Source organism: Alligator sinensis, unplaced genomic scaffold (genome assembly GCF_000455745.1).
Source record: "Alligator sinensis unplaced genomic scaffold, ASM45574v1 scaffold268_1, whole genome shotgun sequence".
Classification (NCBI taxonomy): domain Eukaryota; kingdom Metazoa; phylum Chordata; order Crocodylia; family Alligatoridae; genus Alligator; species Alligator sinensis.
This window is the reverse complement of record NW_005841853.1, coordinates 3,753,305-3,771,894: the sequence shown is the minus strand read 5'-3', so window position 1 is coordinate 3,771,894 and position 18,590 is coordinate 3,753,305. Positions and strand designations below refer to the sequence as shown.

Genomic DNA, 18,590 nt, shown 5'->3' with positions numbered 1-18,590 from the left:
GCCATGTGGTTTTGGCACTCCTCTGAGAGAGGGAAGACCTGGGTTCGAATCTGTACCCCAATGCATGTTGAAATATTTCATATCCTATGGGAGGTCAAGCAGAACAGCTTCAAGAAGAAAGGATGATGGGAGCCTCTTGTCCTGGAATACCTTGCAGCCTGGTGGTTAGAGCAGTCACGTGGGGGACATGCCCTGAAGGTTAGGAAAGACTGGAAGCCCACAGCATCCATATGCAGGATGTGGGTTTAAGCTTTTCCACAGGGGTAGGTGGCGGGGGAGCTAGGAGGGGCTTGATCCTTGTTGTGGCAGTGCAGCCCAGGCCCCTTCCCCACCATCTGCCCCAAGGTCTTCATCCACCTGCCACAGGCAATGGCAGGGGCCTGAGGTCACCCACCATGGAGCCTGGGCTGCCAGCAGCTGCACCAAGGTCCACAGAGGCTCAACCTGGCTCACTGCCGGTGGCAGGTGGATCCCAGGCCGGCTATGGCAGGTGTGCATCCACCAGGCCGGCAATGGCAGGCAACCGGGAAGCTGCAAGCAGCTGCACTGGGACTCACGGAGCCCTGGCCTGGCTTAATGCTGGCGGCGTGCCTCGGGGCAGATGATGGGAAAAGGGCTGGGGCTGCACCACCACAACAAGGATCAGCTTTTTCAGGCTCTGGGCAGGCTCCTGCTGCCCACCATGGAGCGGGCACCTGCAAGTCACTGTACTGAGATCTGCAGAGCCCCAGCATTGCTTGTAGCTGGTGGCAGGTGCATGCACATCTCTGGGCAGACTGGGGGGGAGCTGCAACAGGTTTGATCCTTGTTGTGGTAGCGCAGCTCCAGCTCCTTCCTCGCCATCCACCCCAATGCACGTGTGCTTTGTGTGCCATGCTCTGGCATGTGTACCGGGATTGTTGACCCCTTCCCTAACCCGTAAGTGGAAGGGAGAAGGGCACTGTCTTTACCTCTCCAAGCCGTCCTTCATCAGAAAGGACAGACTTCTTGGTTTATTAAAGAATGGGCCTGGATATTTAAGTCCAAGAGCGTGTTCATGGCTGTGAATCCTAGGCAAAGAGCTAGGTACTTAAGTGTAGCTATCTCCTGCTGCAGAAGTGCGCTTTAGTCCTTACAATAGTTTTTAACATCTTGGATGCTTCCTTGTTGAAATTCCACGAGGGAGCACGCAGCAGAGTGCACATAATGTTTGAATGGGTTTGAATGAGTCCTCTTTCTTTGTCTCCTTTTAATCACATTAACATACATTCTCCAGTCATACACAACATTTTATTAAACTGTACAAACACCACTGACATTTTAAAAATTCATGTTAACACTCCTAATTAAACATGACGACCAGCTGCAAAAAGGTACGCACAAATTTCTCCTACATTTCATACAGCACAGACGACGACTTCTCAAGAGCCATTACACTAACATTACTGGCATATTTTTTTTTTTTTAACAACAGGATGCTTTTCTTTTCTATCTCAGACTTGTATGCTGCTGTTCATTCCTGTGCTATCTGAGTACCTATTTTACACATTGCAAGGACCATAATCACTACTAATGATACCCAGAAAGTAGTTCCACGTATAGAAAGTCTAAATTTCAAATGGAATGAGTCACTAAGATTACCCTGTCCTTCAAAACGCTAAATACAGAGCAAGAGCTTCAGTTGGCATAAACGAATGTAGCTCCATCAAAGTCAACAGAACTACACATAGCAGAGTATGTGGCTCCTTGTTTCTGCTTTGACATGATAACCAGACTAAATATTTCCATTAGACTGTCAGTGAAAAGCAGTAACTTAGTGGCATTAGATCTTCCTAACTTTCCATTTCTATCTCTTGAACAGCAAGTGATTAAATAGGACAAATGGTTTTGCAAATCTTAGAAGACAGAATAAATGGGTTTGTTTTTTTTCTAAAGGATTCCCGCTAAAATCTCATTACCGTGAAGATGTGCTTTTTTTTTTTTGCCCAGCTACATTTTGACAAACACAGAAATAGAATAAAATAGGTCAGCAACTTGTTGTTGCCACTGGGGAGACAATAATGTGCTGTATTGTACAAGGTAGAGGCTCATCTTGAGATGTGGTGTGCAGTTTTGTACCTGGATTGAGAGCTGTGCTGAATATCAAAGAGCAGGGACATAATTTACAGCTGTATAAATTTGGTGCAGTTTTTGAAAGTACTGAACACTTTCCTTCAAGTAAGTAACTACTGTGCAGTGAGCAGAGGCTCAATCTTGTAATCTGTAAATCACCGTTCAGGAAGATTATTATAGAAAATGAGGGAGGGAAGGGATCTCAGGAGGTCACATTTAGTCCAACCTCCTGCTCAAAGCAAGGGACATCCCCCAACTAGATCATCCCAGCCAAGGCTTTGTGTAGCTGGGTCTTAAAAACCTCCAAGGAAAAGATTTCCTTGCTATCCCTGACTGTATTGTAAAATGAAAAGTCTCACCCCAGAGGAAACAGGCCACATTTTACACTGAACACGGCACATGCTACAACAGAAGTTTTTAAGATTTAGATTTGAAGTCTAAGATGTATTTGGATACAAGTGTTGGAGTCTGCCCCTGCAAAGCTTTCCTGTCCCAAAGGGTTGTTTTTGTATATACAAATATTAATGTTTGCACTCGGGCACATTTTCTGGTTCAAAGTGTGTGGGCAGGTATTTTCTCATTACAAAAGTGCGTGGATGCGTGCGTACATCTTTGCACGTGCGCACGCGGAATCTGCAAAGGAGCCCAGTTGAAACGGTAGTTTGCTGAGATATCTCAGTCCTGCTGCTCACAACCCTCTCGCTGAGAGTTTTGCCTGAATATGAACTGCTGGACTGGGCACCAAAGTGGCAAATTTGAACAGTACAGCAAGGGCTGAAATGTGCTCGCCTTGCATGGGGAATTTTGCTGGCTACATGCATCAGTAAAGGGAGCAGGATCGGCTACCTACTCTTTTTCTAATGCCCTCAAATTCATGAATATTGAGAAAAGAGAGAGAGAGAGAGAGAGAGAGAGGGACCAAGATAGCTCACAAGAGACATGGTCATTAGTGAAATTTGGCTGGCATGTGCTACAGTCATAGAAGCAAGTGAACACCGACAAATGCTGTCTCAGCTGTCACCGGTGGGCTTTTCTCTCCTGGTTCTTGATCAAATCAGTCATGTTCTCAGTTGACAAAAGTGTTGCTCGAACCAGCTCACAGAATTCCTTTAACGAGGAAAGTGCTGGGTGAAGCAAACCTCAGGAAAGTATCCTCTCCATTTTAGGGTTCACAAATGAGAAGTTGCTGAACATATTTTGGTCCATGCTGTTAATCAGTGCTCTGTCGGCACACGACAGTCTAGGCTTTTCGTTCAGAAATTCCTTGTCGAAGTTGCTACAGTCACTGGGTGATTTCTTCAAGAAAGAATAAAGGAGTAAAAATAAAGTCATCTGTTGCGTTTTGGAGCATTTACCGTGAATCTAATCAAATCTAATGATATATGGGGTAAATTATATAACCTTGGTAATCCATGTATCTATTGCTATGGTATCAGTCACCTCTATATCGCCATCCTAACTTATTCTCCCACACTGTGGTGCTAATCACCTGAATATCATTGTGATACCCAGGCGTGCAGGCATACCAATTATACGGGAGACTTTGCAGCTCTGACCCCATAAATTCTATGACATGGGAATATTAGAGCCAGGGTTACCTCTTCCATAAAACAAGGCTGATTACATAAATGTGCCAATCAAATGTGCCAATTTAAAGAGTGTTTGCAAAAGACTCTGAAGTTTAAAAGCTCTTTATAGCTGCGGTTGTTATTATCAACAGCACGCAGTTCTCCCGAGTTCACAGCAGAGCTGGCAGATTGTCACTGGTGCTGAGAAGCAGAATCCCATGGAGCAGCAGAAGTTAGGGGTGACTTTTGAACATGGACACCTAATGCAAGGCCTTCACGGGGCTTTCATTTTCCTAACTGAGCTTCCAAATTGAAGGAACTCTGTCCAAGGTTTGGCCTGGTTTGCAGAACAGCTCAATGGGAAATGCATGCAAGAAATCGGTACAATGAACGCCTGGATTCTTAAAGGACTAAGAAGCCAGACTCCTATAGATCTGAATGTGGGGAAGGCACCTAAAATATCATGCCTAGGTATGGATCAAAGACCATTAGACATCAGATTAAAGTCCACAGGTCTAGACACCCAGCTGTTAACATTTTTGCCAGAGTGCCTGGCTAGTATTCTTGGAAATACTACTCTAAATGCCACAGGTGGTTTGCATACAGGCTCCTCTTGTCTGCTGCTGGCACTTGCTTTTGTGTCTGTGCTTTGGGAATAATGGAGCAAAAGGAAGGATCTGGTTTGGGGAATCAAAGGAGATTTGTCCTTACCACTCTGGGTTTGAAAGGTGGCTCCATCGCTCTGTCTTCTAGAGCTTCCCAGTTTATCTCCTGGAAGAAAGCATGCTGACGGATGTTCCCCTTCGTCCCCAATCTCCTCTCAGGTTCTCTCACAAAAAGCTGGAGGTCGACAGGGAGAAATACGTCACTCTTCTGATAATAACACTGTACCCCGGCACATTTCTGTGTGGGTGACCTAGTGCTGTCTAACACACGTAGGGTTAGGCAGCAAATCTGAGTCCAGACTTGAATCTTGTTGCTAGTGGCACTGATTCCATCATGTCAGGTTGGAACAACTTTGCTCCCACTTTCTTTCAGGGTGAGGCCAAACTCTGCGTCAGCACCCAAGTGGTGCCTTCAAAATGGGCACAGGCAAAAGTAAATGGACAATGATGTACTTAAAAAAGTGCACAATCATTTTGTACTGATTTTCAGAGATGCCTGTTTTGCAAATGTGTGCTTACTTGTGTGCTGGGGTGCAGTGACAGAGTGGTTAAGTGTCTTGCTGTAGCACCAGGCATGTGAGTTTAAGACTTGCTGTGGACTTATTCCGTGGACTGATCCTAGCTGACCCAGCTATAAATGGGTATTTGTGGTCTGCAAACTCACAGGTGGTCAGTTGTAATGCCTGCTAAGTCACTTCCTTGTGTGCTACTAGCTGTGGAAACTCATGCCCCTAACCACACTAACCTGATGGGCCCGTTGGCTTGGGTGGCCATTTGATTTTTTGGATTCTCTATGTTAGGAGAGAGAAAGCGTAAGGCATAACTGTTGGACAATGTAGCACTGAACAACTGGCCTGCTCAGAAGGCAGGTAGCTTACAGCATTCTTACACGTGTTTTCGGCATGGTGCCAGGTGCTTTAATTAGCGAGCCGCGCTAATTAAAAGCACCTGTGCATCATGTGCACATGTGTAGGAGCCCTTAGTTTTGTATTTTGCAGAGTTCCTTGGCTGAGAAAAAAATGCAGAGCCTTAAATTTAAGTCTGATAAAGACACAGCAAGGCTCCTTAGAGATCAGTCACTGCACATTGCATGCTGTCTTCCTTTCTCTCTTTTGTTGGCCTTCTTATTGTGATGCCCTAGGCCTGGCTTCCTTCCTTTCTCAAACTCATCTGTAAACACACCAGGCTCTTTTAGCTCAGATAAAGCGGTATTTCTGCACTGACCATGGCAGTGGTTCCCATGTGTTTTTTTTTTTTGGAAACCACGATACAACTTTATCATTACGCTTCTAGCTGTAGGGTGGTAAGACGCTTAAAAGCACATGGCACCCGCCCTCTCCCATTGGCCTCCACAAAAGGCAGAGTGGGAAACCTGGCCCCATGTGTGGATGCTGAAAATTTGGCCTTAAACCTGACATAGGCTTTCTGCACACTGGGCAGGACAGTGCCTTGTACATGCATGCTCTGTAACACATAAGTACATGGCTGCTGCTCAACAAATAATATATATCAGTAAGTAGCAGCTGGGTGAAATGATGGGAGGACGCAGCCCGACAACTTCTTTTTGAAAAGAAATGAGAGCTAGGTTATGATTGGTGTTCTGAGCAAGCCAGCCTAGCCCCTTCCCGGTGTTGAAAGGGAGACGGATGATATCCCTGTAATTTGGCAAGTCGACTCCCCTTTCCTAAATGATGGGTTTTCTACTAACGGTGCTAAAGAGCACAGAGTATTTAATGAAACACAGTCGGTGGTATTGAGAATGGCCAACAACTGGGTCGACTGTCTCTTCCCCCGAAACAGAAGTTCAGTGTTTGGCAATAATGAAGGTTGCCTTTCTGACATGACTGAATGTAAGTCTTGCAAAGGCTCCAGCTGTTTGTGCAGAAAGATGGTGTTTCATGCACAGAGAGAAACTTATTCAGGCCTTTGTAATTTCTACTGAGGTGCTATGAACTACTTGGGTAAGCATGTTCATTCTTCATTATTGATGTTCACTGTTTTCCAGGGACATGGGGAGAGCGGAGAAGTTGGGTGACAGTGTTGAGGGTGTGGGACTATCGCTCCACACGGATGAGTTCAGGCTCACACTAAAGACCATTTCCTGTTATCTCAACCACATCAGGTCATTCAGGTTAAGGAGACCAGCTATAAGCATTAAAGAGCCACAACTCCGCTGGCGTCTACTTACGTCACATCATTGACCGCAGAGGATTATGCTCATTTATACCGCTGGGGTATCCAGCCCAAGGCTCTTGACGCTTCCTGTGTTGTAGTTTTGGGCAAAGTAGCAAATAACTCGTGACTCAACAGTCAATCAAGGCACTTTTGATAATGAATCCTGTCTGTCATCTCACTGTGTGTGTGATGTGACAGGCACTTTGCAGCAGGAAAACTGCCTTCAGATACGTTTTTAAGAAAATCACCCTGCCTTTCAACTTAAAGGCTGACAGAGCAGTGGTTTCCATTTGCAGGAAATGGTTTATGGTTTGAGTTGCCTGCTAAAGTGGGGGTAAACTGGCCCAAGAATGACAGGTGTGTATCCAAGAGTTTCTCCCCTCTGGCAACACGCCTCTGCAACAGAAGGGTACCGCCTATTATTTCAGAGCCCTGTGGCCCAAGTCCTTGGATGTGAGAAGCACTGAGCACTACTCCGGAGAGGGTGGATAGAAACCTCAGCAATCAGGACTCGTGGTAGAGGAGATATATCTTTTATTAGACCAACTAGATTTTTGCAAAAAAAAATATTTTTGCAAAAATCTAGTTGGTCTAATAAAAGATATCTCCTGTACCACACGTCCTGATTGCTTTTGCCTCTAGACCAATATGGCTACAACCTGGATACCCCGATAGGAACACGGCTTTGGAGCAGGCCGTTGCATTTTGAGTTCCTCAGACAAACACAGTCTCTCTCTCCGCAGTACGAAAGATGTTTTTCTTCATATCGTTTAGAAGACACAGAAGTCAAGGGAGACATTAAGAGTTTGGTGTCATGATACCTATCCTGTAAGACCAGAAGTTCAGTTCCTTCTTACCTTTACTAAAATGTCTTTTGCGTTCTTGTCGAGCCAGCGAGGGTAGTATGGATTATCCATGCGGATGGACTGGAAAAGCTCCTCTTCATCTTGGCCGTGAAAAGGAGACTGACCAATCAACATCTCGTAAAGAAGGACGCCGAAGGACCACCAGTCAGCAGAATTGTTGTATTTCTGCCCGAGCAAAATCTGGTTTGGATGGAGATTGGGAAGAAGTGAGAAAGGCAGCGACTTGAATATTTGAACCTCAATGTAAGGATCAGTCCCACTGCACTGTTCTGCACTGCTTCAGGACAGCTGTAATGCTGGTTTTCCCACTAATTGATGGTTTTTCCGAAGCTATCTGTGGATGACACACAATCATCTTAATGGTTCTTGCACTACCCTTCTTCACAGCTACCAATGCCAGGAATGTGGTCAGGATGACTCTTAGTTGCAGCCATCCCAGGTTGCCCAAATAATCCTTTTGGGCTGTACACAACTAATTGTAAATCAGAGCCCTCTCAAGACAACCTTAACTAGTTATTGGCCAATAATGGGATCAAGAGCATAAAGGATACATAAAGCAACTTGGCCTTGCCCCTTATGCTCAACCCGCACCAAATCCAGCCTGGACATAGCTCAATATTTGGGTTCAGAAGCAGCTGTGCCATTGTGGGTAAATCTCTCTGCTCCTCAATTTCCTCACCTACAAAAAAAGATCCCTACTAACCTTTGAAATCTAGGCACAAAAACAGCTCAGTGAAAGTGCTGAGTCTTATTTTACTCTGAAGTTTACTTTCCTGAAACAGCAGAATACCACTACAGTGAAATTTATTGCAGAAGAGGTGTTCACATGGATAGCAGTTAAAGACGTGCCAAAGTTACCTTATAAACCCTGCTGTTTACTGTGTTAGAAGTAATAAAAATGGCTCTGAACTGCTGAGCTGAAACCATATCAGCCCTTAATTCTTTTGCAAAATTCACAGGAAGAAAGAAAAATCAACCCGGGATTGTGAAGTCTGCACTGCTTAAAGAAAACCCTAGTTTACTGCTTAGCATTTGGGGACATATTTAAGTCATCAGGGTTGCATGAATTTGGCAACCATAACAGTGGTCCTCCAGCTATACTCTGTGGACTTCCTGCAGGGAGTTCACAGACAGCATGTCAGATAATGCTGCTATCTCCATCCCTTCACCTGCTGATGCTGTAGGTTTGTTTTTCATCATAAATAAAAGTTGGAAGGCCAGTAGGAACCGCAGGAGGGAAGAAGGAAGGAACAAGTGTCACCGCCTGTGATGTGACTGCTGCAATTCCCATAGGGATTTTGTGCAATTGCAAGTGGGATCTTTACCGGGATCTTTAATCACACGAAAGCGGGAGAGGAAACCATTAGATTATAGGCCTGATGCTCCACGCTGGTTGAGGATTCCTCTCTGCTAAAAAATATCCCCAGTAGAGGGGAGTTTTCTGCAACATGAGCAATATAAAGGTGTCGGTACTGGACAGACTGGTCTCAAGTGAGACATGCTGGGAATTGTGAAAAAAACCGAGATTCCAGATCTTCAGCGCCGGCTGCTAGCATCTAACATCCCGAGAGATCAAAATCAAATTGGCTAAAAGGTTCAAGCTTAAAAATGAAAGGACGTGAACAGTGTCCATAAGCCTCTATTATTGTCTGCTGGGTTTTAGCAAGTTCATTTGTTGTTTTGATGTTGCTCTGATTACATTGATATACAACCGATGGGAAAGCTGCCTGTCCACTGAAAGTACAAGTCAGCCTGTAGCCTCTATCTGTCATAACCCCTCACTGAGTCACTCCATTTCAACCTGCTCCTTACTGCTTCCAAGGGTATTTTTGCTTCACAGCTGACAGTGTATCTAATAGCCTGTTTGCAATGATGATTCAGAGGCTTTCTGGTCCAAACAATACTTACGCAAACAGGACTCCATTTCCAAAGAAGAAGGAGGTAAAAAAAATACCACATGCTAAGTCATTTTAATGGTTTAGATGTGTTTGAAGCAGCAGGATGGAAGTGAAACTTTTTCTAAGCTCCACATATACTTCTACAAGTTGTTCTCTGGTGTAGTGGAAGCCCTCTAATGGCTTGGCTTAGAGGGCTAATGGTTGGAAGCCAATTAATTGAGGGTTAATGGGTTGGAAGCATTTCCCAACCCGTGGGTTGCAAGAATATATGGAAGGGTTGCGAACAAACTTTAAAAATGGATTTTCCTTTTAAACATGGGAAACTGTGGGTTTCTCTTGTAGGGTGGCAGAGCTCCAGTCTGCAAGGGCCTGCTTGGGGCTCCCCCTGCCCCACACACTGGAGGGGTTGAGGCCTGGGGGGCAGCGGATCGGGAGTGAGGGACACTGGGTCGGGACTGGCCATCGATGTTTACAAATGGGTCCTGGAACGAAAAAAGGTTGAGAATTGCTGCTCCAAGTTGCACGGTACAACAGGGATTTCACTCAACTATAAATAGTGCATTCATTGAGCTTTTCATTGCTGGAAACTGCATGGACTCAGGGATGTAGCTGAGAATGAAATGATCCTTTCCTTGAGATCAGTCTGAGCATTAAAAATAAAGCCCCATCCCCACCAACTTTGGCTAGAACAACAATTGTTGTAAGTCAATCAGAAGGTTAAACAGGGCTGAAGTTACACGTTACACATAGACCACATTCGATTTGTGGAACGTTAAGTGGTGGTAAAGTTAGAGCATGCTGTGAGCAATCGTATGTTAAGGGTTAATACTGCTTCTAGGCTATACCGCTCGAACTGGCGCTAGGGCTAGAGACAGAAATTACACATAAACTGATATAAGTGATCTGAAACTGGTTCAAAGCTGTAACATGACAGAAGTTCAGTGCACATAAACCGCTTTCGGAATGGCCAAAACTGGTTTAAAATAAACCTGGATGGGTGTAGTATCAGACTTAACTGATTTACATTAAATTGCTCTATTGAACTTCTGTCCCAGATCTAGAGGGCTGGGGAACAGGGGAATTGGGTAGGAGCCAGGATATTTGGGCTCTATCCCTGCTCTAGGTGGTGGGGGTAGTGGTGGAGGGGTCTGGCAGCAATGTATCTTGGGATGTGGGAGGACTGTAAATTGCTCATTTTATCTCCATGGAGCAGGTTGAAGTTACTCTAACACAAGCTAGGGAGCAAAGCCCAGAGTTAACCCTTGCTCAAAGTGGCATAACTTTTAGATGTGCACAGGGCTCTTAGGATGAGTTAATGAGCTTTAACGTGCAGATGCTCATGCTTTAAGTGCTATTAGGATGGTCTAAATCAGGGATGGGCAAAATATGGCCCATGAGTCAGATCTGGCCTGCAGGGCCTCTCCGTGAGCACTCTGTAAGCCCTGGCCCTCACTACTCCTCTGCAAACCAATATCTCCATGCAGAAAGTGCAGCTCTGGTTGCTACCACCCCCAACCGCCAGGCCTGGCCTGACCCACCCCAGCCCCAAGCTAGAGGTACCGGAGATGAGAAGCCTCTACCTGGCACAGTTTGCGCCTGGTCCCCTGAGGCTGTTCCCAGCCTCCAAGCCTGTGAGAGTGGGAAATCGGGTATGGCCTCACCAGGTTGGGAGCCAGGGACTCCCGCTGGGGGAAATGGGGCCAGGAACATGGGAAGCCCCATACTGAGGGGTTGAGAAGGGCTGGCCCCACACGCTGCAGGAGCTGTACGCTATGGGGTCCGGTAGGGCTGGCTCTGCATGCTGCTACCACATGTGGCTGGGGATTGGGGTGGGAGCATGGGAGCTGGAGCTATGGGGCTGGATGGGGCTGGCCCCACTCACTGCTGCCACATGTGGCCGGGGACCTGGGGGGGAGCGCTATTGGGACAGGTGGGGCTGGCTCTACATGCTACCGCTATGTGCAGCCAAGGACTGGGGCAGGAGCTGTGTGTTATGGCACTGGGTGGGGCTGGCCCTGCATGCTGCCACCACCTGTGGCCAGGGACTGTGGTGGGAATACAGGGAGCTGTGCGCTATGGGGCCACATACAGGTGCAGGGACTCGTATACTTTGGGGACTCCAAGGGCCCCCCCACCACACCCCCCTCATATACCCCACTCACCACCATACCCCCAAACACACCCACACCCTCCCACAGCCCCCACACATACTCCACCTCCCCATCCCCCACCATACCAACACACACCCTTACACTCTCCCACACACCCTCAGCCCACCACATTCCCCACACCCATATCCCTCCATACTCACCCTTCCTCACATGACCCATCCACCATACCAGTACCCTACACCCCACCATGCTCATTCCCCAAACACCTCCCCCACATACACCCTCTCACCCTCCCCCCCAATATACAAGAGTAAGGCTGTATTTTGAGCAATTATGCAATCACCTCTAGATACACTACGCAAACACACACAAATCAAGACAAAAACCTTTTTTTTACAAAAAATTAAAATGTTATAGCAGATGTTTTTTTTTTGTTTTTTTTTTTAAGTATATGATTTGTTGTTTTTTTGGTTTCAAGATGGCAATCCCTGACTCCTTCCAAAAGGAGCACTTCCAGAGCAAGGAGAGGAACTTTTAGTGGCAAATATCAGGGGTTAATGGGAGGGACTTCTGGTCCCAAGATGGTGACCAGGGGGACGGGGCACCTGTCTAGGGGTGGGGCTACCCTTGTGGCCCTCGATAGCTCAAGAAAACTCATTAAGCAGCCCTTCAGGTTCAATAATTGCTCACCCATGGTCTAAGTGTTATGTGTAACTTCACCCTTAGAATGGCCATGAATGGGAACACTCATTAAGGTGGCAAAGTCGAGCCTGAGGACTCACTGGCATTTCTCAGATGGATTGTAATGGCTCCATCCTGCAGACCTTAAGGCATATTTATTATTGTGGTCAATGAAATGGGAGAACATAAGACTCAAAGACCAAGTTTGATATCTGGATCTGACACATCTCTGGGAATTTTGCCTGAGTCAGACTGCTGAGCTGGACTAGGTTCAACATGTACTGGTCAAGCCGGTAGGCGAAATCCCTAAGAGGAACATTGGGGGTGATCCAGAACTCCTCTGGGGCTTCTGTGCCAACTGTATCATTGCTGTCAGGGGCCAACATGCTTTTCTAGAGGAGCCTGGCCAGGCCAGCTGTCTGCCATGTTAATACTGGCTTCTGTTGCCAGCTTTGGCCTTTGTCAAAGGGCCAAGGCCAAGCTGCAGAAGTGTGGCTAACCAGAAGGCCCCCAAGCCTGTTTCTGAGTGACCATAGCATGAACCTTTGCAGATGTGATTACTAGCTTGGTCAGCAAAGTAAAGGGAGCCATTCACATGTCTAAGTAATTCAGTAATGAGATACAATTAAACAAATTAAATAATGAAAGGAGACTTTCTAAGGGAAGCACCTTCATTAAGTCATCCAAATACACTATAGTATAGTTTTATCTTAAAATATTAGTGACAATGATTGAGGTAACCAAATGTATTGGATGCTATTTTGCTATAATGGATATGTTTTTGTTAAGATGCTTAATTTGTCAAAAATTAAACTGCCTTGCAGAGAAAACCATGAACTAAGGTAAAGAAGGAACAGGACGGTGTTGAACAGCATTCTACAACGGGGAAGGAAAGGATATAAGAAACCCTCCTTTTTACTTTCCTATGGATATAAATCCCAATGAACCGACACCTTCCAAGTCCACAAGAGATCTGGTTCAGTCCAGTTCCGAAAGTTTCAATGAAACAAAAATTTAAATAAAACTAATCAGAAATAATTTATTAGACTATTAGATCCAGCCATCTATAAATATGGGATATATAGACTGGAGGGAAATGTAGAGAATTCCACAAATTCAAGACCTGCTGCCAATTTGTGCTGCCCTCCACCCACTTCTTGAGTCTCCTCAGCCAGTACAGCTGACTTCCTGCCATTTGGGCAGGGGACTGGACCGGATGATCTCCCAAGGTCCCTTCCAGCCCTAATGTTTATGAAATCTATGACATCTTTTATCAGCAGCCCCCGCGTATAAGGGTAATTATAGTTAAGGGTAACTATAATCTATACACCCTTATATAGTTAAGGGTAACCTATATAAGTATACCCTTGTATAGTTAACGGTAACTATAATCTGGATAATACTTCCCACCTTTGCTTTTCAGAGCAGAGGCTGGTTATTATCTGATCCTTTCCACTAGTTACTTCCTTTGCAGTCATAGACATTAATGGCTGACACAGAAGGCAGCTACACAAACTGCTGCTAACGTAGTTGCTAGCGGCTGAAGCAATGTGATCTAAAATTGCAGTCTGCTGGATGGGCGGTCAGGAGATGTGGCTTCTAGTCCTGACTCTACCATGTGATCTGGGGTGAGCCACCTCCTCTCTGTACGCCTGTATAGCTCTTCTTCCTCTGAATTTGACTTGACTGCTTTGACTGTAAGGCCTTTGGGACGCAGAGCATAATGCATGCAAAACAGCAACATTGGGCCTGGCGTTTAGCTAGGCTACAGCAGGGTCAATTATTTTAGCAAATTATAAATGAAATGGAAAAATGCGGTTTTGATGGGAATGAAGCCATTTGTGAAGTGGGGTCAAGTTCAGCCATTAATTTCAACCCCCCAAATTTAAAAAAATCAATAAAAAAAGCAGGATGGTCAGGAAGTTTAACACTAAGGTCTTTGAAACGACATGCTCAAGCTTTTCCTTTTGAAATAACATTTCAGTTTCATTCCATTTTAAACGACGGTAAAAAGGATCATTATCACCTTAAATTGAAAAAATAATGTTTTGTGCCACCTTAGTATGCATTTTCTGCTTTTTTGCTTTACTGAAACAAACAAACAGAAGACATTTATTTCAGGTTGGTCAAAAATGAAACTGTTTTGGGGGTTTTGGGGGGGTTTTTTTTGGTTTGGCCACAGAACCAAAACCAACCATTATTTGAACAGTTGTCCTCTAGATGCTATTACAACACACATAATAACAGCAGGGAGAAGCAGCTGCACTGAAAGGCAGGAAGAAAGTCGCCTGCTACTGCACATGGTTTGAGAAATGATCCATAAACTGTAACCGTACTTTCAATTTGTAAGTAAAATGTTTTTATATGCATGGGTTGAATTTCTAGAATAAATGATGGGGCAGAGATAAAACCTCAATGCTATTTTAAACTCTCCCTCTTGCATTAAGTAAAGTCACAGATAATGGATTATCTCTTGGAAGCTGGAGCTCAGTTTTAGTTATCAGAAAAAAAGATTTTTTATTTTTTTTTAGAAAGAAAAGAAAATTGAAGCTGAATAAAAGACACTTGGGGCACAATTGTGATCTCTCTTACACCAGCTTTCATACTGAGTATTTCCAATGACTTCAAAAGGCCTCTTCCTCCATTATACAGGTGTAAATGAGATAGGGATTCGGCCAGTGGAGTGCAGTGAAAGATCAATGAAATACAGTCTGGGGGAGAAACAAAGGCTTTGAAGCCATCGGTAAGGACCGATATCCATCACAAAAACACCCAGATCAGGAAATTGAATCTTGAAATGCAAACAAATGGATTTCAGAGCGGTGTCAGACATGATGCATCGAGGTTCTCTTGCGTTCTCTTCCAAGCTGAGAAATGCTTTTTCTGGCCCTGGTTTGCTGCCAAATTAGTCAAACTCCCTCCACAGTAAGAACTGTCTTTCTTTGGGTGTCTTGGTGTGTTAAAGCAGTTTGCTCCTTTCTCGAGAGAACCCTTGTCAGAAATAGCTATACTTAATTGAAAATGAAAATGTGAACGCTATACATTACAGTGCAAGTGAATGGAACGGATGTCAGCTCTTCGGTGGGGGGGGCTTGGACACTGCCCACGCTGGCTGCTCGGGGAGCTCCTGTACGCCCGACCCGAACCCACCCCAGCCAAGCATAGGGTTGGAAGAGACCTCGAGTCACATCTAGTCCAACCCCCTGCTCAAAGCAGGACCAGCCCCAACTACATCCTCCCAGCCAAGGTTTTGTCGAGCCAGGTCTTAAAAACCTCCAAGGATGGAGAGTCCACAACTTCTCTGGGTGGCCTGTTGCAGTGCTTTACTGCCTTCCTAGTTGGAAAATTGTTCCTAATATCCCCTTCTCCAGGTAAGTCTGTGGGGGAAGCACAGTGGCGGAAGCCCCGCCATGTTCCCACCACCCAGCCTGGCTTGGGCCTCATTCACCATTGCCCCTGCTCCCTCCTTCACAGCGGGGGCCTCGATCTGCCCCTCCCTCCCCCCCAGCTCCTTCCCATTCACAGAATGGATTGGTACTTGCCTGCCGTGCTGGGCAGCCAGTGATGTACACTTCGAGCTGGGATCCTGGCTGCATGCATGCCTCTCCCCACCTTTGCTGCAGCCACCTGGAGCCCATGGCTGCGCTGCCTTGCAGCCCTACCCTCTGCCCTGCATTTGTGGGGGCTGAGCCCCGTTAGGCCCTGCCTTCCACCCCCTATGCTAATACCTAACCTAAACTTCCCTTGCTGCAGCTTAGGACCATTGCTCCTTGTTCTGTCATCTGCCACCACTGAGAGCAGTCTTGTTCTATTTTCTTTTGAACCCCCCTTCAGGTACTTGAAGGTTGCTATTAAATCCCCATCAGTCTTCTCTTCTCCAGACTAAATCAGCCCAGTTCCCTCAGCCTCTCCTCACAAGTCATGTCCCCCAGCTCCTGAACCATGTTCATTGTCCTCCGCTGGATTCTCTCCAGTTTGCCCACATTCTTTCTGTAGTGGGGGACCCAAAACTAGATACTACTCCAGATGTGTCCTCATCAGTGCTGAATAGAAGGGAATAATCACTTCCCTTGATCTGCTGGCAACGCTCTCCCCAATGCAGCCCAGTATGCCATTAGCCTTCATGGCAACAAGGGCACACTGCTGGCTCATATTCAGCTTATTGTCATCTGTCACCCCCAGGTCCTTTTCTGCAGAGCTGCTGCCCAGTGAGTCAGCCCCCAGCCCGTATCAGTGCATGGCATTGTTTTGTCCTAAGTGCAGGACTTTGCACTTGTCCTTGTTGACCCTCATGAGATTTCTTTTGGCTCAGTTCTCCAATTTGTTGAGGTCACTCCGATTCCTAGCCCTACCCTCCAGTGTATCTACCCCCCGCCAGCTTGGTGTCACCTGCAAACTTGCTGAAGGTACACTCAGTGCCATCTTCCAGGTTGCTGATGAAGACATTGAACAAAACCGGCCCCAGGACCAAGCCCTGGGGCACTCCGCATGATACCGGCTACCACCTAGACATCGCGTTGTTGATTACTACCCTCTGAGCCCAACACTCCAGCCAGTTTTCTATCCACCTTACAGTCTATTCATCCAGCCCGTACTTCCTTAGCTAGCCTGCAAGAATGTTGTGGGAGCCTGTATCAAAAGCCTTGCTAACTGGCTAACTAAAAGCAGTGCATTGCTGCATGGCCCAGGCTGCTGCAGGTGGATAGACCCCAGAGTCTTTCCACCACAGCTCCCCTGGCTGGGCTGATGCGCAATGCAGGGCCGGCTGCAGGGACCAAAACCCCCTCTCTTCCTTCCCCACCTCCCTGGCAAGGCTGCGCACCAGGCTGGAATCACAGGCTGACTAGGGCCAGTGACAGTCGAGGGGGCGGCTCTGGCCTGGTACTTGGGCAGACCAAACAAGCTCTGCCTGAGGCTACAGCATGTGCAATGTCACCTAGGATGGCAGCAATCACCCTCAAAGTTACCCTTTGATGGGATCTGGCACACACGTTCAATACAGCGCTCTACAGAAAGCGCTTTAGGTTAGTAGCCATCCATCCAGGGTTAATCCAGAGCATGATCCACCATTTTTTAAAAGCTGTGAATGTCTTTGCAGTTATAGCTTTAGAGCCCTTACTGCCAGCTTAATGTGCAATATGTGTAATGTCTGTACCTGGCTAGGCTCTCCATCTTGGGTGGGCTTATGAGACCCTACCTGGCACTCCTCTAATGGCATCCGTTTTACGTTTGTGGGGAGCCTCTGGTGCATTCAGAGCAGAAGTAAATGCACAGGGCTTGTTTTCACGGTCCTGGTATGGCCCGCGTGGGTAGAGACATGCCTGCATGGGCCAGATTTTGCTCTGTCTTGAGCTGATGCAAACCGAAGAAGGGCAGGAATAAAAGGAAGCATACTTGACTGAACTGAGCTTGCGGCCACCTTGGTGTCTCTGGGCAGAAATGAGAGCAGCTTTAGGCTAATGAATCTTCAGCTCTGTGGGCAACAAGGAACAGGCGAAGTGCAGCGAGCTCTAGCTACTCCCATCTCTGCCCTGTTGTGTTCCCTGCATGGCCCAAAGTGCCTCTGCATTTGGGGGACCTGGCTCTACTCTCTCAATGGGAGCTGAAGACTAGTTTGGGCCCACTGCTGCCAGTTATTTATACTAAAGTACGTGAAAGTACAGCTGCTATTCATGTATGTTTGGACTGACTGGCCGGAGATGTATTTAGCACCCAGGTATCTAATGACTGGATGTAAGCCCCACTTCACTAAGCACTTACAAAAGTTGTAGCCCATTCTGAGTCTAAAAATACTTTCCAGCACACTTTTGATGATAAGTGCATGCTTCTCTTATTGAAGACAGCGTTGTGCTGGATGGATTCTGCCAAATATCTCAAGTCTTCTGAGTTTTGTGACGCTCCCAGACATGGTGTCATTTCAGTCCCCTGATTTGGTGGCCTTTATAAACTGCTCTTGCTTCTGCTTGAAACGAGTTTCATCTAATCACAGCATAAATTGCATTTGTCACTTAACCCCCTGCTGAGCGCAAGCGGTGCCTTCTACAAACATGATTAACACTGCAGCTATACTAATGACCAAATACAGGCAACCACAGGGCATGAACAAACCAAACCAAGATCTAATTTCTAACCCGAGCAGCTGTTTGTAAACAGGAGTTTGTATTTTTCACACCACTCATCAATCGATCAATAATGGTTTTATCGCCTTAAAAACGATGCAAACGTTGGATCAAATGACACTCGCAGCAACCTCGGGGAGGTCAGGAGGCTGAAGTCACACTTACCTCGGGTGCAATATAATCAGGGGTTCCACAAAAAGTGCTCGTCTTGGAGTCTCCAAACATGTTCTCTTTACACATCCCGAAGTCAGCAATTTTGATGTGTCCTTCCTTGTCCAAGAGAACATTATCCAGCTTCAGGTCTCTGCAAAATCAGAACCAAGTCAAGCTCTCCTTTGTAAGTGTTCTCCAGCTGCATAAACTAACACATAACAGTGTACTTCTCTGTGCATCTGCCTTCATAACGTTTCCAGGGA

The 18,590-nt window shown here is 46.2% G+C and overlaps 1 protein-coding gene across 3 annotated transcripts in view; it reads right to left on the bottom strand.

Moving 5' to 3' along the window:
• Positions 1-1,250: 1,250 nt before the first annotated feature.
• The window catches only part of PRKCQ (protein kinase C theta), a 69,820-nt gene continuing 52,480 nt past the window's right edge, over positions 1,251-18,590 (bottom strand). For all 3 annotated transcript variants that reach the window (XM_006016324.3, XM_025213203.1, XM_025213211.1), the window contains 4 exons: positions 18,340-18,478; positions 7,357-7,545; positions 4,371-4,499; positions 1,251-3,387 (listed from right to left, as the gene is read on the bottom strand). In XM_006016324.3, the coding sequence (XP_006016386.1) occupies positions 3,232-3,387; positions 4,371-4,499; positions 7,357-7,545; positions 18,340-18,478 (613 nt within the window). In that variant the 3' untranslated portion in view covers positions 1,251-3,231. The remainder of the gene's footprint in view (positions 3,388-4,370; positions 4,500-7,356; positions 7,546-18,339; positions 18,479-18,590) is intronic.